This window comes from Carettochelys insculpta, chromosome 12 (genome assembly GCF_033958435.1).
Source record: "Carettochelys insculpta isolate YL-2023 chromosome 12, ASM3395843v1, whole genome shotgun sequence".
Classification (NCBI taxonomy): Eukaryota; Metazoa; Chordata; order Testudines; family Carettochelyidae; genus Carettochelys; species Carettochelys insculpta.
The window spans coordinates 18,726,849-18,748,107 of record NC_134148.1 but is presented as its reverse complement, the minus strand read 5'-3'; the positions used below and the strand labels follow the sequence as shown (position 1 = coordinate 18,748,107).

General features: G+C 44.1%; 1 protein-coding gene across 15 annotated transcripts in view; it reads left to right on the top strand.

The window, feature by feature from the left end:
- Positions 1-21,259, top strand: part of TCF12 (transcription factor 12) — a 395,995-nt gene that overhangs the window by 247,308 nt on the left and 127,428 nt on the right. For all 15 annotated transcript variants that reach the window (XM_075006242.1, XM_075006258.1, XM_075006256.1 and 12 more), the window contains one exon: positions 19,302-19,366. In XM_075006242.1, coding sequence (XP_074862343.1) covers positions 19,302-19,366 — 65 coding nt within the window. The remainder of the gene's footprint in view (positions 1-19,301; positions 19,367-21,259) is intronic.

Here is a 21,259-nt window from a genome sequence, read left to right as displayed (position 1 = left end):
ATGAACAGTATGTTCTGTGTAAAAATAAAGCTGTGATTTTAACTATTTTCATACATGGGGGGGTAACTATATACATTGGGGGCCTTGGAAGGCAGGGCATTTCAACTTGGATGGTGGGGCCAGGGATGTGGCTGGGAGGACATTATTCCTGGGGAAGGCTGGATGGCCATGATCCCTGTCGGCAGGGTCCTTAGAAGGGCATGGAGGAGGCTGGGAGCATGAGCTTGGTAGGGGGCTCCCTTGATGTGGGCTCTCCTGGCCGGGAGCTAGGCTGTGAGTCCCTGGAGGACCTCAGGTGAGAGATTGCCTAGAAGGTGTGTGGTGAGGGCTTCAGGGTGGGTGTGAGCTGAGGGGGCAGGAGATTGGGCTGGCAAGTTGGTGAGGGGTGTTCATACCATGAACAGCAGACCCAGTGTCTTCACTGAGGTCTCCCTGTGTTTGGCCTCCTCCAGGGCCAGCTGCCACTCAGCCAGGGTACTCGGGTGGTGGAGGGAGGCTGTGTAAGCAGTGACCAGGATGCAGCTGGTGGTGCAGGTCTGGCCCTCACTCCAGGACTCCTAGGTTTACCAGCCTGGACTGGGCTGGCCATCCCTGGGGGTGTGCTAGGGCTCTCCAGGCCCTCAGATGCCGCGGCTGTAAGAGATGGAGTTGGGAGAGGAGGGGGAGGTCAGTCCCCCATTCTGGCCCTGGATGTTCCATTCCATACCCCCCGTGGACAGCTGCTCCCACCTGTTACCCGAGGGATGGGCATGTCCCCGTAGTGGTGGCTGTGCATGGTTTCCATGACACCTTGGGGATGGTTCTGGGTGTGGTGGCCCCACTTTGGGGAATGGGCTAGTGGGTGAGCTGGATGCAGGCTGGCCCTCCGATCTCCCTGTGGCTTGTGGCGCTGTCCACAGGGGTGGGTGCTGGGTGTCACCTGTGGGCATGCCTGCGTGCCAGGGGCGTGCTCTGGGGTGGGCCAACGGGGGTCAGGCTGTCACTTGTGTGCCTGGGAGTGGGCCCCCACCACCCTGGGCTATGTGAAGTGCTGCGCGCTTACGGAGAACATCCAGCTAGTGGTGGTGTGGCTGGAGGAGGCTGAGGGGGCACCTCTGTTACTGGGACCCCTCAGAAGACTTGTTCCCAGACAGGACCTCCTGTTCTGGATCTGGTGCACTGGCCTGGCTGTTGGGTCTGGGCTGGTCCTTGCCCAGCCCTGGCTGTCCCTGTGGTGCTGCAGGGGCCTCCAGGGCCACGGTGTCCAGAGTGCTATGGGGTGGGGAGGTGTCCTCTCCTGTGAGGAGCTTCCGCAGCTCCTGATAGTACAGGCAGGTGGTTGACACCTGGCACTGTCATGGGCCCTCATGTACCCTTGCATGAGTTCTTTTACTTTGCACTGGACCTGGTCTGGGGTCCAGGCAGGGTGGCCTCAGGCAGTCAGGCTGGTAGCCAGCCAGGCGAAAGTGGGGGCATTCCAGCAGTGCCCCGTCATGTCTTGGAGGACGTCCTCCTTGTGCTGGAGCCATTGAAGGGGCCCTGCACTTTGTGCTCCTGGTGGGCTCCTAGATGCCTTCTGCGTTTTTCCTGGGGGGGTACCTTGTGTGTCCTGTGGTGGCTGGCTGCTGGCCATTTTATCTGCGGACGCTGCAGGGGTGGCTGGGGGCTGTGTGCTGCATCAGTGCATGTGCTCACTGCCTCCACTCTCTCAGCTTCCTGCCACTGGGTTTCTGGGTCCTTGCAGCTTTAAGAGTGGCTGGAAGCAAAGACCACAGAGCCCCTCTGATGATGGCAGTGGCATCGCCGTGCTCTGGCTGGCCGGCGCCATGGAGAACTGCCCTTTCAAAAAAGGGGTCGTGGAGCATCTACACACCCTTGAAGACACTCTTCCTGGTTCGGGAGAGGAATAGGGCCTCCGCAAGAGACACCTCGTTGTTCAAAAAGGAGTTCAGGAGAGTGCACTTTGTGTGTGGATGGTCTGCACGTTCTTCCGGCAGAGCCCCTGGTAGTCCTGAAGAACTTGCTCATGTAGATGCTACCTTAATGTCTTGAACATTCTGTTGTAATAGAGAGCAGAGCCCAGTTTTCTTACAGTGGTAGTTAAGATCAGCTAGAGGTTCTCTGTACTATATGCTGCACAAAGGTAAAGACAGTCCCTCCCCAGACGATCTTGCAGTCTGAATAGACAAGGCAGGCAAAGGGTTGGAAAAAAGTAGTACTGTCTCCTCTTTTAGATATAGGGGACTGAGGCACAGGTCATACAGAACATGTGTAGCATTGGGAATCCAGCTCAGGCTATTGAAATCCCAGTCTAAATGTTTTTCTCCTGTTTATTTAGCATTAGAATTGTTCTGCGTGGATTTCTACAGCATCTCTTTTTGGTCCATTTCAAATTTGGACTCAAGAAAAATGGTTGAGAATGCAAGTCCTTCAGATCCAGATTGAAGGCATTTTAAGCACATCCCCACTCATCAACTTTAGACTTTATTTCCTGAGAAACTGGTTTAAATGATGGGGCAGTTTTAAAAAAAATGCACTTACAGTGCAACCCAAGAAGTGTATCTGGTCAAAATCTGCACATTTTAATTCTCCTTTTCCCCCGTGAACATAGTTGACCAGTGTTCTTGTGCATATATTGTCTTCTTAAATTTACAGTGCCAAATCAGTTCCAGTAGGCTCTGTGTGCGTTTTGTATCCATTAACCTGGTTTACACTAAAATTCAAAGATAGCTGATTCCATAGTGTGTATAAATTGTTTAGTCATGTAAATCTTTGCAATGACAAGTTAAAAGCAGCTCTTGGACAGTTCAGGTGACCAAATCTTGCTGCTGTTATTAAAATGTAAGACACTCTTGGTGCATTAGTTAGACTTCAGGGATTATTGATTGGGAAGCTGCTGGCAGTTCATGATGCCTGTCACAAGAAGATTGTACTGAGTTAAGACGGAGTATGTGAAGAGATAAAGGCTAGGTTAAAAAAGTGATTACGACTAGGAACCTGCTAATCACTGACCTCTGTTGGGTTCCTCTGGTTTATCACTAATCTCACTTGCAATTGGCATTTTCCTGTGCTGCTGCTTCATCATTCATAGCTGAGCAAGTAATTTGGCATGGAATGAACAGGAGGAGGGTGCAGCAAATCAGCAGCTGCGCTTGTTGGCACTAGATGTTTAAACATCTTCAGCGTAGCCAGCAGCGTGCTTGGCACAAACATTAGCCAATAACACTTAAACAAATCACTGTGAAGAGAATAGGAAAGCATTCAGAGTTAGTGCTTTCCTCAGACTGTGTTGTGTTAGATCTTTGTCATTTCTGTTCTATACGTTTGGGTAGAAACATTGAAACAAGGCTGAAGAAAATTCTTCTTTTGATTATATTGCTGTTTTGTATGGCCTAAAAAGCATTAGAGAGAGACAAATCGTTGATGAAAAATAGATGAAGATATTAATCAGGAGTTGTGAAATTCTCTGCAAGGGGATAAGGACTAAATATCAGTCAGATGTTAAAAGCTGATCCTTCACGGTGAGGTGGTGAGCAATTTTTTCAAATGGGGTAATTACGCTAGAGTGTCTCATTCAGAAGTCTGTTGTTTCTAAGATGGTGGAAGCACACTGTCGCCCTAGGACAAACATTAGGGGCAAGGATGTCTTCATCTTGTAATCAAACTGCAACTTAGTATGCCAGGATGAGAAAGAATTGGACTTTTGAGTCTTCATAAAAATTTTATGAGTAAAAACAGGGGACCTCTATTGCAAACAGCAAGGTGGGCGTGCCGTAAAGTTTATGTTACAGTTATACATTTTAATGCTGTCTTTGCTTTTTATATAGAAAGAAATAGTAAATATTATAGAACAGTAGCTAAATGTACTGCAGCGCATTTTTCTTGCAAGTTGTGTGTGTAGTCAGTATATATAGAGAGTTAGCTGCCAGCATTGATACAGTTTATAGTTCATTAATAGGGTGGATGGTAATATGACAAATTACTTGAACTTCATTAATTCTGTGGGTGAATAAATGCAATTTATTATAGTTGTATTACAGGAAATTAAAAAAACCTCAGACAGTAATTAATATTTTCCAACAATAAACTACTGAAATCAATGTGACCTGAAACAATGATTTTCTTCAAAGATGCATTTTGGAATTTAAGGATGTAGATAATAATTATGAATTCATCTAGTCATTGAAAAAGCTATCTATTTTTTTCGGGTTAGATATAGATGAATCACACTCCTGTATATTTATGGTTTGGTAAGTTAGGTAGCTGTTATCATAGCTGTCAGCATGGCTGTCAGATCTGAATGGGTATACTTAAGTGAAACATTTTCAAATGCCATTGATTTCTTTAAGTGAAATTATGTAAATTTAGCCAAACCTCTCCTGTCCAGACAAAAACTAAATGCCAGGCCTTTTAAAAATATCACATTTTTCTCTGGAATGTATTCTAGACCTGGCGTCTTAAACCTAGTTTAATGATGGGTATAGTTTGAGGTTTTAAATCTATGTATGGAGGGAAAACAAAGAATGATTAGTAATGTGAAGACATGTCTCAGAATTTGCTGAAAGAATTTTCTCTGTATGAGTAGTGTAGTTGCAGTTTGTTGGTGATGAATAAATAGAGCAGCTGCCAGCTGTGGTCACTACACCATTCATATTAGGTGATGAACATTGCTTTGCTTTGAAAATGCTGGCGTGTTCCAGCATGCTAGCCAAATAAATACTTGGGGAATATATGAAAATTTCTGTAAGCTCAAAAAGGTTAATTATTCTGAAATTAAAGTAATTTGCTGTACAATTAAGTTCTGTTGCCATCTCATATGCTAAACGTTGTTTTGAATCAGTGTGGAAGGAGTATTTGGCTTCAGACAAATATTTATAGCAGATTCTAGGAAGTAATTCACAACTGAGCTTGTGCAATGATCCATTTTAGATTGACTTCCACTTTGTGTCCTGTTGCCTTTGTAGTTCTTTTCTATCTTAAAATCTACATAGGCAGCATGAAGAAATTTTGTATTTAAGTTTTTGTACAGTTCTTGAAGGTAAATTAATTTGCAAAGTAAATAAATACTTCAGAGTAAATAGCTCATATGTTAATTGAAACCTTACTAATGCCAGAATTTGTCCAGCATGTGTCAGCATTTGCTAAATTGTGAAATGCCTAAGGTTTAAAATTGTCTAATGACTATTTTATACTTAGTTTGTTTTCTGTAAATCAGAGTTTGGTGGTCCAAGAGCACACGTTAGTGATCGCTAGATCTTTGTGAAATTTTCTTTCTAAGGCTATAGAAAGCTCATTTCATTTGGAGTTTAATTGCAAGTGCAAAACTCGTGCCAGCTTGTTGAAACCTCAACACCCAGTCATTAACCCTGTGCAGAATTAAGGTTTTGTTGCAAAACCAGCTCAGTGGTTTTGACTTGTCTTTTGGGTCAATTCAAACATTAAACTTGAAGCAAAACTATGAAATATGAATAGCAGCATGATTATAACTGAAGCGTGGTGTAATAGTGCTGATGCGTAGGTACAGGCAAGGCCAATACAGTAAACCCTCAAAATGCGCGATTTCGAATTGTGGTTAACTCGCATTAATGTGAGTTAAGCACAACTCAAAATCCTGCTCCTCCCGGCCCTGGCTCAACACCCACCCCTGCTGTCCGTGGCCCTGGTTCAACACCCACCCCGTGGCTCGGGCTCACCATCCCTGATCGTGGATCTGGCTCACCATCCCTGACCCAGTTTATCTCTCACACACACACACACACACACACACACACACCCCTGCGTCCCGGCTCACCACCTCCATGAGTGGCTCTGGCTCAACCCTTCAGCCCTGGTTCAACCCACCTGCCCCTGCATGTTTCTGGCTCACCCCCCCATGCGTGGGTCCAGTTTAACTCCACCCCCCCCACTGCCCCATCAGCCCTAACCCACCCCAGGCTTAACCCCCGGGCCCCCCTACCATGGCCCCAACCCACTGCCAGACTTAATCCTCTCCAGCTCTCTCCCCACCATACTTACTTTTCAAAACAAGCTCCAGGTGCTCCTGCAGCTTTCTCAGCTTCAGAAACGTGCGTTCTGCCAGGGAAAAAAGTCGCCCCCTGACTTACGTGAAATTTGAGTTACGTGAGGGTGTGTGGCACTGCAACCCTCGTGTAACTCAAGGGGCTACTGTATTCCCCTGTTATGCCTAAGGATGCAATTCTGTCATGGAAGTCACAGAGTCAGTGACTTGCCAGCAGCTCTGTGACTTTTTTCTGAAGCTGGCCAGGGTTGGAGCATCTGTAAGCTGCAGGACCACCAGTGCAGCATATCTATTTGCGTCAAGCACCCCGGGACTGGAGCAGCAACATGGCTGGAGGAGAGGCTGGTGGTCAGCCCCAGAGCCCCCAGTGGAGTGGCCCTAAAGTGGCTGGCCAGACTGGGGTTGCCAGACTGATCTTCAGGGTGGACTAGTGGTGATTAGCCCTTGCCACAGGCACTGCAGCAGGGCAGTATCAGTTGCTGGAGGATAGTTGTCAGCAGCACTCTGACTGTAGGTCTCCTCTAGGGTTTTTTAGTACAAGTCAGGGACAGGCTGTGAGCTTCATTAAGTTGCCTGTGACCTCTTCCAGACATCTGCTAAAAATGCATGTGAGAATCTTAACCATAGTAATGGGACATAGCCCTTTTAAGTGCAGGCTTTGCTCAAGACTAGCCATAATGAAGAGAGGTCACCTGACAAGGTATAATATGATTGCCTTCTGGAATCTATGAGCATGAAGCACATGAAGAAGTTTAGTCCTGGATAAGAGGGTCATACAGAGAGTTATACTGGTGTAATTATAGTGGTGTAATTGTATTAATATAGGTATGTTGTAAATCATGCTCCTGGCTTATTCTGGAAAAGATTAATATTGAAATAAAGATCTTGATCGAAGTTCTTTCGTGAAGGTCTAGGAGATATCCAGTGAAGGCTCTGTGGAAGATAAGGTGTGACTTCTCACCTCCCAGCTTGCTGAAAACTAGCAAAGCTCTGATGTTGTTTGCTCTTGTCTTGAATCACTTATATGGTGATAAGCAAGCCCTCAACTAAAAAGGGCCTGAGCATCAACCAGTGGTAAGCAATCCACGGCCCATCATGGTTGTATCTGTGACCCTTGAGACATTTTGTTTACTGTTGCCCATGCACAAGGTTGCTAGATTCTTCTGATTTCCATTCATGTCATTTTTTCCTTACCTGTATTGTTGAAATGATACACACGAAACCAGAGCACATGACATGAAGTAGGTGTTAGGCTGATTACACACAATGTTGACTGAGAGTTGTGCACTCACTCTGCATCCAGTCAAGGTGGTGCTTTAGTTCATTTGGCATACCCTGCAAATTCTAGGTATGCAAGTGTAGATAACAAAACTACCTTATCCTGGAAGACTGTCTTAGATATGACCGTATTGTGGCCCACTGAGATGAAGGAGGGCAATTCATGCAGCCTACTCACTAGCCTTAGTTACCTACTAGGCTGTCTTGAACTATAGCTTGGACTTAATTTTAGCTTTCTGGCTAGTGTATTTGCCCCCTGGTTTACAATAATTGATGTTCACACAAGCATGGCCTATGAAAACTAGCAATCAGTGGGGATTCTGCCATTGAATCAAATGGAATATGGATTGCACTGGAGGATAGTATAAACCACAAGGAGTTTCACAAGAAAAAGGAAGGCAAAAATGGGAAGGATATGATAGGTTATACAGCAGGGGTGTGATTTAGAGTTGTAACCAATTTGTTCATTTTATCATCCATATATTCTTGCATTATGTGGTGTTATGGTCAACTCAGAAGATACAAGGCTGTTATGCATAAAGCTATAACTGCTGGGTTTTTAATTTAAAAATAATCAGTGGTCTCTTGAGATCAAGGATGATTTATTTCATGGGTTTTATTTTTCATGGGTCCTTTGCTGACTGAGGAATCTGATCCTTGAACCACAAGCTCGTGGCAGATGTTGCAGGTGGTGCTGGAAGATGGGGTTGCACCGCAACTGCTGCATGACAGTTATTGATCTTTTCTCTTTTGTCATTTTTCTCTAAGTAGGGCATGGCGGTTTTCCCCTAAAGTGGATGTTTCCTCACTGACAAGTCTTCGTTAGTTATCTTTTTCCTGGGCTGCTGTCTACCAGTGTGTGTTATCAATTCCACATTGTAATACAGGAGGTTTTCTGGGAATTGCTGAGAGAGCAAATCAGGGCAAATTGCTTGGAAACAGGGCTTCTTACAGCCCAAAACTGGGGTTTTCCACCATAAGGCACACTAAATCAATCGCAAAGAGAACTTCTGTTTGCCACACTGGGGCCGTGTCTACACTAGCCAAAAAACTTCGAAATGGTCATGCAAATGGCCATTTCAAAGTTTACTAATGAAGCGCTGAAATACATATTGAGCGCCTCATTAGCATGCGGGCGGCCGTGGCACTTCGAAATTGACGCGGTTCGCAGCTGCATGGCTCGTCCAGACGGGACTCCTTTTCGAAAGGACCCCGCCTACTTCGAAGTCCCCTTATTCCCATCTGCTCATAGAAATAAGGGGACTTTGAAGTAGCTGGGGTCCTTTTGAAAAGGAGCCCCATCTGGATGAGCTGCACGGCGGCGAGCCGTGTCAATTTTGAAGTGCTGCGGCCGCCGGCATGCTAATGAGGCACTGAATATGTATTTCAGCGCTTCATTAGTAAACTTTGAAATGGCCATTTGCATGGCCATTTCAAAGTTTTTGGCTAGTGCAGACATAGCCTGGATAGCAAGAAGTCATGTGAGCAATCCCCTTAGCCACTCCAGCTTTTTCTGTGTCACAGTCAGTACCACTCCTTACACCTATGAAAACCAAATCTGAACAGGCTTTTCTGATCTCAAAGGACCCTCCACGTTCCCAGGTCAATGTGTACCTCAGATATTTCCCAAAAAAGCATGTTGTGCCAATACTTTACAATCTAGCATCCAAAGGTTTATAAATAAATAAATTGTTAAAGCAATCAAATTACACACAATAAAGCAAAGTTCTTCAAGCAGGCTTGTAGCAGAGATGGACTGGATTGTTGCCTTAAAGGTCACTGGAACACATCCTTTGTTAGGATGTGTCATCAGTCCTTTGGGGCTTAGTTCATAGTAAAGATGCCCTTGAAGTGATGAGCTGCACTGAAGACAAAGGTGGAGTAACCCATATGGCCCTTTTTATAAACTTGCCTATGTGGCAGAAATTCTGTTGTACTCGATGTGTGAAAGTACCTCCCAAAATAGAGCTTGTCACATAAGCAAGTCATCTGTCTGTGTCCTTTTTAGGCAATCAGCCATCACCTATCTTCTGGTCTGCATGTTCACAGCTAGATTCCTCAGATGTGGATTGGCACCAGCTAAGGCCCTTTGTCTGTCAAGAACTGATTCATTTGGCTAATAACCCTTTCACAATAGGTTGCCAAGCCTCCTGTTGAGTTCTCCCAGAAGCAAATACTTTGAAATACAAGTGCATTGCCAATACTCATAACTTCAAATAAAAAATGATGCAAGCGTATGAGCAGTACAAACAGAATCAGCAAATCATAATCTTTCAGTAGACACCTTACTTGGCCCATCTTGTACAAGATTTGGCGCAATCATAGAAGAGTGGTTGCAACAATCTTTTGTATGTTCATTTCAGAATCCAGTAATGACACACGTCTCTCGATATTTACCTTGAGAGTGTCTTCAAAATATTTCTATTGGCCTCCTCATTTCCTTTCTCCTTTGGTAAGTTAGTTATAGAGCATTTTTTTGTAAGCATGTATCAGGCATGTACATACAGTGGCCCCTTCACTGCTGCTGGTGCAGCCTCAGCACTGAAGGTATTGGCCCTTGCAAGGGAACAGGCATTACTGTGATTATCCTTCAACTTTATGTTGAGGATCTTCCGAATAAAGTGCTGATGTTCCACATTTGTGAGGTATTTTCTTTAGGTCATCTGAGTTTCACAACTGTAGAGAAGAGTTGAGGTTACCACTGTTTCATAAACCAGGTTAGTATGTGTTCTGAAGTCGTGACCGTTGAACACCTGGTGAGAGAGTCTGCCAAATGCAAGACTGATGGAGCAGATTCTGTGCTGAACCTCTGCATCTATATCTCCCTCTGTAAGAGACAGCTGCCAAGGTAGTAAATATATTCTGTATTTTCCAGTTCGTCTTAATCAGTGTAGGTCGTCTTTGCAAAGTTTGATGATTGACTGGGGACTGGCTGTGTTGCCAGTGTTTAGAGTGAGCCATAGGCTTTTCGAAACATCAGAGAGGCAGTTAAGGGCTGTTGTAGATTCTTATTTGAGTGTGCAATTATGGCACACTTGTCTGCATGCTGGCATTCAGTTACTATTGCCAATATCACTTTAGTTCTTGCACGGAGACAGGAAAGGTTGACGAGGTTGCTATCAGTCTGATATTGAATGCCAGTCCCCTGTGGCAGATGGTCTTGGATTAATGTTACCATTGCCTGATACGAAAATGGCAGGTGGCAGTACACGGCCTTGTTTTACACCAGTTGGGAAGTTGAAAGGCTCAGCCATAGAGCCTCTGAACAGGATAGAGGCACACGTTAAATTAGCTTGAGCAGCCAAACTTTGGCATGATTTTCCATGGAACTTCACAGTTGACAGACTCAAAGTCATTAGTCAGAGAGAGCAATATATGGGTCCTGGTGGTGTTCTTGACATTTTATCTTCCTGACTTTGAAAATCACATCGGTGATGTCAGGCTGCACTGGGACTCTGGAAGTACTTCCTCCGCAAGAGGGAGCAGCAGTTCAGTAAGGTGCTGGCAAGAATCTTCCCAGAGGTGGAGAGAAGGGGCAGTAACTTGATAGTTGCTGTAGTTGGCCCTGTCTCCCTTTTTGAAAATGGTGATGTTATGTTTGTCAGGGATTTCTTTGGAACATCAGATTTAAATGAGCAGTTATGGTTTTTCCTTTCACTTTCAGTATTTAAGATGGTATGTCATCAGGAACTACTAGTTTAGTGTTCTTTGTTTAATTGCTTTGCAGACCTCCTCAGGTGTGGGCGGATTGGCAAGAGTTTCTGAGATTGGGTGATTGAAGGATGAAGTCAATGGTGGTGTTAGTTATAGTTTTAAACTGCAGAAGAATATTACACTGGAGAAGAGGTCAGCTGTGGAAAGCTAGCTAAAGGAAACGGACTTTGTGACAAACAGGAATGAAGGAGTCTTAAAAGGAGGCTTAAAGGGAGCATATGAGGAGAAGGAAAGAAACACAAAGTAAGGGAAAAAAGAAAAGAAATAGGGAATGGCTGTTAAAGAAAAAGTACAACTGAGGGTGAGGCGGAACTTGAGGAAAATCTATATTACCTTACAGGGTAAATGTAAATGTTGATGTCAACTGCCCCTGGCAATGTCTACTGCAGTATGCATGGGCAACTTTAATTCTGGCATTTCCTAACTTTGAGCACTTGACTTTACAGTTGCAAAGTTCTTTTCACATAATTTCTGTGTGTGGTTTTAGGTTGTATAATATACTGGAAGACTAGGCATCCCACACTCAGCCCTCTCCTTCCCATGACATGGCTGCTCCATGGTTGAATGAAGAGGAAGAGTTCTGTTTGGTAGCTATTCAGCAGGTTCTCTTTAATAGTAGAAAGCCCTCTAACAGGATGACCGAGTTGGCAAAATGGTAGCGTTTTTCAGTGTGGTCATTGGCTGCATTCTGCAGACCACTGCTATCTAGTATGCAAGACATCTTCAAGTATTTGCTGTCTCTTCAGTCATTAGGCCTTAGGCTTAGTCCATTCATAGTGCATTTAGTAGTGACCTCAGTCTTTCATCCACCCATTCGTTGATTATATGTATTTTCCAATGCCCTGGGTAACAAGTTTGTTGAAAAGAATCCTTTGTTTGCACCTTGTGCAACCTTAACATGGTCTTAGTAAATGTCATGGGATCTTTGTTTGAGCCTGTGGCATCCTGCCCATTTCTTCTATTGTCCCAAAAAAAATTCTTCATGGCAATAACACCTGAGAAGCAAGTTTGTGACTTTGATCACAGGCTCTGTTATATGTAGTTCACTAGAGACAGTGATGTTGCAGCTTTTCCCAAAATGTGTGTTTAAAATGGTTTCTCAGTTTCATTTAAACCAAGTTGTGTGTTTGCCTTTTAATTTTTTGCCTTGAGTTGCACTCCTCTCCAGCAGTGCCTTGACATACTAGGTATCAGATTGTCTGGCCTTTTGTTTGAACTGGAATAAACGTTTCTAGACTTTGCCTCTTCTGTTTGTGTTACATGCAGACTGATGAAGGACAAGCAGTTTCCTCACAAATGTTCTCTAAATGAATAACTTCTTGCCTCTAGATTTCATACAAATCAGCAACAGCTACACTCCTACAATGGAGGCAAGCTGATTCTGTGAGAGTAGAAGCTATGTCAATAGTATCCTTAAGTGATGTCATCATATTGGGTATTTGCAGAGCTGTGTCATGATCATGAATACGTACAATCGTGAACCGTTACTGCACCATTCAGAGCAGATGCAAACTTTGGGAAGTCAGTTCTGCAGTACTTATTTAAGGAGTGTCATAGTATCACCTCCTGCCATTATTGCTTGTGGATCATCTACGTGGAATACATGGCTGAATGAACTTGAAGCATAAGAAAGTAACTTATTGTAACTGGCTCTTGGAGCTGAGATGCTGATGCATATCCCACAACCCATCCTCTGTACCTTCTACGTTTGAGTCTAGTCACTGAGCATTTGGAGTACTATAAAGAAACTGAGGGGGTTGGAACTGCACTGCTTCATATAGAGAGGAGCAGGTTTGTGGCCACGAGGAATGAGTGCTGCCCCTGTTCTGGGTAATGTGAAGCAGAATTGTCCAGGTCCTGTGCACTGTTTGCAAGCATACCTCACTGGAAATCACATCGCTTCTCAAAGAACCAACAGCTACAGTCAATAACTGTTTCATTTCTGTGACAAATTGGCCCCCAAGAATGTTACTCATGCTTCCGTATCACTCTAAACCTTTCGAGAATCTGCATGACTAATGAGGCTGTTTGGTAGGGTGATACCTGCATCTAGGGATTTCCCTTTGGAACATTATGCAGTGTGTTTTTAAATTTCATTATCTTCATTAGTGATATTTGTCATTTATGAGATTCCGTGTCTAAGTCTGTCTTGTTTATTAATGGAATGAGTGGGATATGATCTAGCACAGATGCGGAGTTATCAAGACTTCTCTAACACCTTCCTCACTTCTGCAATGGCAGTTGGCTTCCTATAACATTGTCTTTTTCTTTGTATTGTGTTATACCTCTGTGCCTGGTGTGGATCACAGCTGAGAGTCTTCAAGGTGCCACAGGACTCATTGTAACTTTTCAGTGATACCCCACAAGACGTACTTCGTGTCAGATTTATCAGTTTTGTGAGAGTGGTGACCGTTTTAGTATAGAGATAGTCACCTTTCCCATTAGACAGCGTCTCAGGGCATACTTGGGCATGGTTGAGGTAAAGCAATCTGGAACAATGTGTTGTAGGCTTCCAGTTTTCTGTGTGCAACTGGAATAGTTCCTAACCTAGACAAGCTGGCATCTGCTGAGGTGATTGTAGACTGGTGAGCATAAAATGTCAGCATGGAGGATGTAGCCAGTAGATTCTTTATGCTCTCAAAAGCATGCTGTTTTATTGTATTTTATTCAAAGGTACATAGCTGGTTTTAAGTATTTCATAAAAGGTTTGGCCTTCAGAGGACTGATCAGGTGTGAGTTGCTCCAAATTTTTATCATTCTGAGGTTCTAATTACTTCCTAGGTGGTGGAATTTCAACTATAGTTTTCATTTTTCTGGATCATTTCTCTGGAAAAAAAAAAAACATCTAAATGCTGTCTGGCCTGGTGAGGTTAATGCAGTGGTCCTGGCCTGCTTTGAAAGTCATAGAATTGAACGTATAAAATACTCATTTTGCTTGTATCTAGCAATTCCTGTTACATAAGCCATCTATATATGATGATTTTTCCAGTTTTAGTAATTTACTGTAGCACAAATACTTGTTTTAAACCCTGCCTGGAATACTGCATACTTTAGTCATAGCTGTTCATCATTTGGCATAAGAGTCTCATTTTCTGGAAAGAAAATGCTGAGTCTGGTTAATGTGAGCAGTATGATTCATGCTACTTCAAATAATTTTGCATGCTAGGTATTTTATTTGTTTGGTGCCTGATGGTTGTTAGAGGCAAATTGCTTCAGCAGAAAAATGTTCACCTTTTTTTCAGCAATGCTCCCATTTCATAAGCAAATTATAGTAGAATATTTGTAGTAACCCATATGTTAATGTAGAGATGATGCTTTAAGAGGAGTGAGATACTTTTCTGTTTAAAGTAGTAATTGTATAAAGTGAACAAGATGAACTTTTGCTAAACAGGCAAAAATTTAAAACAGTAAATTGGCCCCTAAAGTTGGTAAATATCTGAAGCTAGCAGTCTTCATTTTATGTTGTCTACGTATCACGTACTTTTTATTTAATGTTTAATATTTTACACTAAGATTTTCTAAGCTTTATACTATTGCATACATATTCTCTTTTAAAGCAAAGTGTAGATTTGGAAATTTGTGTATTTTGTTTTATACAAAATGCTTGTATCGTGCAGGGGAGGTTTCGTCCATTGGTTGCTAAATAAGCATACACATTTTTAAAGACTTCAGATATTTTGAGCTTTTAATAAAGTGAGTGTCCTTTGTTTATTAATCACTGTCTGCCAATTGGGGTTTGAATAGTGTGTTTGGATATTTTTTGAGTACAGTACTACAGCTCCTCACACTTGGGGCAGGCATCTAGTTAACGTTTTTTATGGTCTGTGATGATATCTCACTTTTTCCGCTCTTTGGCAAAATTGACTTTTGCCTCACCATCAAAGATGGCTAAATACTCAGGAGGCTGTTCCTACTCAATTTTAATGTTTATTGTCCAACAGCTGAGACTAAATAGAGAACCTTACAGCCATATTTTAATGCAGAATACTGTAAATACTTGACTTGAGTGGAATGCACCTGGTGACAAGCACTGTGTCTTGTGGTGTTTCCAGGATTAGCACTTGAATTTGTAAATCTGGTATTAGCAAGTAAATTTTAAAAAGAAACACATCAATGTCATGTGATTGCTAAGTGTGAGAATCCAATGAAACAAAAAGGGTTGAATATATCAGTGAATAATTTGTGGGGGATATTACAGCTTTTGGCTTCTTTTTTAACATGAATGATTGCCTGAGTTTAAGTGTAAAACCTATGAACTCAATGGCTCCTCTTTCTGTTCCTCCCCTCCTCACTTTTTCCCCACTCTTTTCTAATCTTTCACTCTTTTCCTTTTCCACTTTCCCTCTTTGCTTATTCCATACCCCACTTTAACTATTGGTTTCTCTTTGCCGTTTACTTTCCCGCTCCATCACATACATACCATCTCCCTGTGTGGGTGTGAATAAGAAATAGTTTGGAAATTGTGGGAGAGAAGCTCTTTCCATGTCTGCCCTGGACAGCATGAGCAAGCAGAATAAAGGAGCCTTGGAACACCATCTTCCGATCTTCCCCTCCAGCCCCTGCCACCACAAGCAATGGCAGGGGATAGGAAATTCTACAAAGTCTCCCATAGGTGGCTTGTACCAAAACAATAGTAATCTAAAGGTGCTACAGGGCTGCTTGTTACTTCTGAAGTTACAGACCAATGCAGCTACCCCTCTGAGACTTCAAAACAGTCAGAGTGATGGGCGGCCCTGGATTCTCTCTCCTTCCGCTCAGTGTGTGGTACTGGAAATGAGTATAGTAAGGGCAGCTCTGGAGCACTTTTCTGTCCCTCTATGCTATAGCCTGGGAAGTGGCTGTTATGCAGAGCCAGGGAAATATCTTTCTTGCTCCTGAGCATAAGTACCAGAAGTGGCCAGACTAGAGGTGAAGCACTGTAAACCTGTGCCCACTTCACATCTTCCAATCCCAACCAGCAACATAAAAAGACAGCTCTTCTGCATGATGAACTCAGCCCTGTGTATGGTGCCACCAAGCCACGGAACACGAGTCTCATTTGTTGCCTTGAATGGATAGATTGATTTGGTTTTTGTATGGTTAAAGATTTCTCCTGAGAAGAAGGTTTTCGAAGATGAGCATAAGCAAGTTTCTAGGATTAATTAAATCAATAGTTCACACAAATCAAGTGTAGTGTAGTTTGTGGTGATAGTTTACAAAATTACTATTTTTCTATTAAATTTTAATTTATTATGAAGTTATTGCCTGGGGTTGGGGGGAGAATGTCCTTAAAAGGTCTGAACTTTTGCTTTATTCAGAACTAAACTACAGATTAAAACTCCCAAATCTGGCAGTCTCTCATCTGGCAACATCTGTCTGGCAGGACCATGGATTTTGCAGGACCAGAGAGTCCCGGAGAAGGAGTAGGAGGGGCTAACCAGACCAGTGGCAGGAACCCAGGACAGCCACAGCTGGTCTGGCAGCAAAGGAGTGGGGAGCCAGCAGCACAGGGTGCCAGGCTGGGACAGCATCAGGGAGCAGTGGCCTGGGCTAGTAAGCTGGCAGCCCAGGTGGGGGATTGGTGGATCATGGTGGGTGGCTCATTGCAGGGGCCAGGCAGGAAGCCACGACCTCAGAAAGCTATGGCTGCATAGAAGGCCCCTGGCTGGGGAGCGGTGACTCATCTCTGGGGCTTGGCAGGAAGCTGCGGCTTGGGGAACTGCAGCTGAGGAGGGGTGGCCGGGGCTGAGAGTTGATGGATGGAAACCTGCAAGGAGAGGGGAAGGGGAAGGGGATGTGAGAGAGGGTTGGGATGTCATCGGCAGGGAGCCCAGGAGCAGGGCTGAGACCAGCAAGGGGTAGAACTGACCATTCCTGGCCCAGCAAACTCCTGGTCTGCAACTGCTCAGGTCCCAAGGGTGCAGGACCAGGGAGGTTGAAGCTGTAGAGCTACAGTGAACTAGGTATGTAAAATCATGTTTAATAAATTAACCAGTTAACTTTTAAATTTAATGTATAAAACAGGGGGGAGGAGTTAATCTATAAAACACTCCCACCCCTGTCCATGGATAAAAGTTTTCTGGCCATATTGAAGTGTCCCTGATCGCAGCACTCCCAGTCCAGGCCCACTATAGATGAGGGCTGCTCCAGCCTCAATGGAATGCCCTTGTCCCATGGCTGGCCTTGCAGGGCTAGAACAGCCTCTTGCCTGCAGGAAGCAGGTGTTCTACTCCAGCCCCCACTGGTTAGCTTAATCTATATGGATGAGGCTTACTGGTTGAAGTTTAATATCCCTTAGTGAACAACCAAATGCTGGTTTCCTGGAAGTCTAAACTAAGCTGCTACTTTGCCTTTTTCTTTCCTCACCGTCTCATGTCTTTATTTAATATATGGAAGAACCTATTTAAAACAAAACAAAAACTATTCATGTTGTCACTTAAATGGTTTGTTAGTTAGTGCTTGTTAAGGAGGTAGGTTATGTATGACACTGTTTTGGTTAAACTTGGAACTCATGTTGCTTTACTACAGAATACAAGAGAAGGTATATGTTCCACCCTCTGGATTCCTTGTTAGTCTACTATATTGTAGCATTTGTTTCAAATGTCAGTATATTCCAGTTGCACTATTGACTCTTCACACCAAATGATTAATTATGTGATAAATTATGTTTATTAAGGGTAGCAACAGTTACATTAAACTACAGTAACACATTGCAAATTACTTGGCTTCAGTTTCTGTATTCCACAAAATTGAATTTTTGTGCATGCCACCCCTCCATACACTTTTCCTCCCTTTCCTGTCATCTGTGTGAGCTTCATTTTTTGCTTAAGAAGTGGAAGGCTAAGGTCTTCATAATTCTTTTATGATTCTTCTTCTTCCAGCATTCAGTCCTTGATTTTTGTTCTATTGTTTTCATTTGTTATAACACCTTATCTCCATTTGGCAGAGTAGGATGTCAGTAATGCATCTCATATTTTAGACTGTTCTTTGTTCTATGAGTCGATTAGTAAGGGTGCACTTGTTATGTGAACATCACTGCCCAAATGTTTTACCTCTTCAGTTCTGAATTGCAAATAGTGGGGAAATGGGTCTGGGCATTCTATTTTGTGTGCTAGCTTGATGCATGTCATCAATTTACTATGCTGTGTTTCTGATATCACTTTTTCAAAATATAATGCTGGCATTGGAAATGTTCATTTTGCTGATAACAGGCTGATAGCTATAACAATATACAGAACTATCCCTGAACTAGACCAGAACTTGACATTTAACCATATAAAAAGAAGTATAGGTTGAACCTCTCTAGTACAGCACCCTCAGGACCAGACTAGTGCTGGACAAGAGAATTTGCTGGTCTACTGGAGGTCAGTATTGTCTAGCAGCATTGTGAACACTTCCACTGCTTACTAGGCTCTTAAAAGACATTTAAGGGCAAATTACAGCTACATAACAACCCTTGCATAACTCAGATTTTTGTGCAAGTTGAGGGGAGCCTGGTTCCTGGGTCCCCCCTAGGCTTGCAGAAGCTGGAAAAATGACCACCCTAGCAGAGCTGGTCAGTTTCTGAGCTCCCAGAGTGGCAGAGAGCCAGGAACCAGGTGCCAGGGTTGTCATCTCCTTGCTGCTTGCTGGATGTGGGAAACTGACCAGCTGCAGCAGCCTGGCTCCCAGTTCTGCTTGCAGAGAGGGGAAACTGACCAGCTGCAGCAGCCTTGGTCAGTTTATTGGCTCCACTCAGTGGAGGGGAGCTGAGAACCAGTGGCAGCCCTGTTGCCCTGGTCAGTTTTCTGCCTCTGCAAGTGGAGTGGAGCTGGGCTGCTGCCTGGTTCCCAGCTCCCAGCCACTCTGGGGACCAGGGAACCACTCCTGTCAGGGGTGGCAGCCTGACCACGGTTGCTGCCTCTAACAAGAGCAGTTTCCTATCAGGGATGGCAGCCACGAATCAGGCTGTCATCCCTGATAGGAGCGGGGGAAAAACCGTGCCTGTCAGGGACATCAGCTTGACTCGTGGCTGGTGCTTTTGACAGCAGTGGCTGCCACCCCTGACAGGAGCAGAAGACTGCTCCTGTCAGGGGTGGCAAAAGTGAGACTGCTGCCCCTGACAGGACCGGTTTCCCTGCCACCATCGGGGGGGCAGCTTGATTCATGGTTGCCGACCCTGACAGGAATGGTTTCCCGCTTCTGTTTGAGGCAGCAGTAGCGTTAACCCGAGACACACACAACCTGATTGCATGTGTCTTGACGGTTTACTGTATTGACAAATATTTTTAATATAAGCTGTCTAGGCAGTTCAAAATGGGTTTATTTCAAACTTTTTTCTTCTGCTTTCTAGGAAAAACATCAGACAGAGGTCCATTTCCACTGTATGGCAGAGACCCAGGACTACCAGGTTGTCAAGTAAGTATGGCAATCCATTCAATTTCTTTTGAATATCTTTATTAGATGAATCACTTGAACATTTCAGGTTAATAGTATTTAGCTAAGAAAGGGGAAAAAGGATTTTTTTAAAAAATTTTTTTTTGTTCAGTAGTTTAGACTTTTACATTCATAAACACTAATATCCTGGTCTTGAACTGGGCTTTTGTGAGAGTTAGTGCTGTCCAGATGGATCACAAATGTTTTGTGTGTCTGTTTGAGGAGACTTTAGCGTTTGGGAAAGGGGAACTGATCTCTCAGTCCTGGAGAGTCAAATCCTTTTTGGAAAAAATGAATACATGTACTATAGATGCTGTGTATGTTTGGCAGTTTCCTTTCCCTATGCTTCATCTTGGGATCATCTTGGACTCATGAGCCCTTTTCAGTTCTTGGCTTCTTTGCCAGATGGTGTGAGAGTCCACTAGAATTAGACTAAAGTAACTAAAGTTATTTCATACAGGGCAGCAAAACTATCAACTTCAAACAACTACTGGCCTAAGCTAGACTAGATAAGTAACCTGCAGGACAAAGGTCCTATATCTTAAAAAAAACACACAAGTTCAGTCTTCTGTTTTGCATTTTTACCCTTGTGCCTTTGTGTATTCTTCTGCCAGTGTGCTTTCATTCTGACCTGTATTGACTGAGGTTTTCCATTTTGGACCAAGTTTTTCAAAAGTCAGTAGTGATTTTTGGGTGCTGCTGTTTGCTGGATCTCCTGCTTCAAATGTCAGAAAATGCTGCTGTTCTTCAAGTGATTGATTGCTCATGCTGATTCCAAGTAGGCATGTGCATGTCTCATGCAAGTCATCAGAAGGTTTTTCTCCTAGAAGCACCCACCAGGTTGGTACTGTGGAGTCCCATGGAGTGGTGCTGTTACGGTGTGGAAATAGGCCACTGTCAACCCACCACCCGCTTAGTTACTTCTTACTGGCAGTGATGGTCACTGGAGCTTCCTTCTCTTGTTCTAGGAAGGGATTCCACAGTGTTTCCTAAGGTTTGCTGTCTCCCAGGGACTGGGGCGTGCTTTGGACCCATGGCTTCAAACCCTGTGCTTCTTCCCAGAAGCCTATGCCCATGGGAGATCCTCACAAATCTTGCCTTAAGCACTTAGGGGGAAGCACACCAAATGGAAAAGTGAAAGATCTGTAGTAGTTGCCACCCTTGCATTAAAAAACAGAGGGACTTGAGGGTAAAACTCCTCCTTATGGAGTCAGTGCTTCACCCTCGGCTGATGTGCCTGGGGCTGGCGCCAAAATCATCTTAATTGGCACTCAGCATACCAATTATGGTATGAGGTCTCTGTGTGAGACCTCAGGGCACCATCGCAGTATTCAGCAACCAAGACGTCTCAGCACTGCCTCTCTCCCCTGAAAACTAGCTCAACATCTCTGCACGGTTCTCACTCTTCAGTGCCTCATAAGCAACTGGAGAGTGGCAGATCACCTACCAGCAGAGCTTATGAGACTAATGGAGTATACGTCCTTCTTCAGCACATTTTGCAGTGCTCTTGGAGTAGCCTACACTGTCCGCTTCCAATAGCCGAGTTGTTGAACTCAGTGTGTGCCAACTCCCTGACATGGAAGAAGCAAATGGGGGGCCTTGGACATGCCTTCCACTTCTGACACTGTTGAGGCAGGCAGAGACCTCACTGAGTTGAGGGCCCAGTAGACCACGTTCAGGCCTTTGCATCAGCTGGATAAGGGCCTCTGTAGGGAGCCAGAAGCATTAACAGGCAAACCTGCCATGGTACACCACTTACTTCCCGTACTTCACTGGTTATCTTAGGAGCACTCTCCCCAGCATCCTCCTTCTTGAGATCTCTCCTCTCAGCACCTCTTGCTGGCACTGCACCCCCATGGTCCTTGTGGTTGGGCT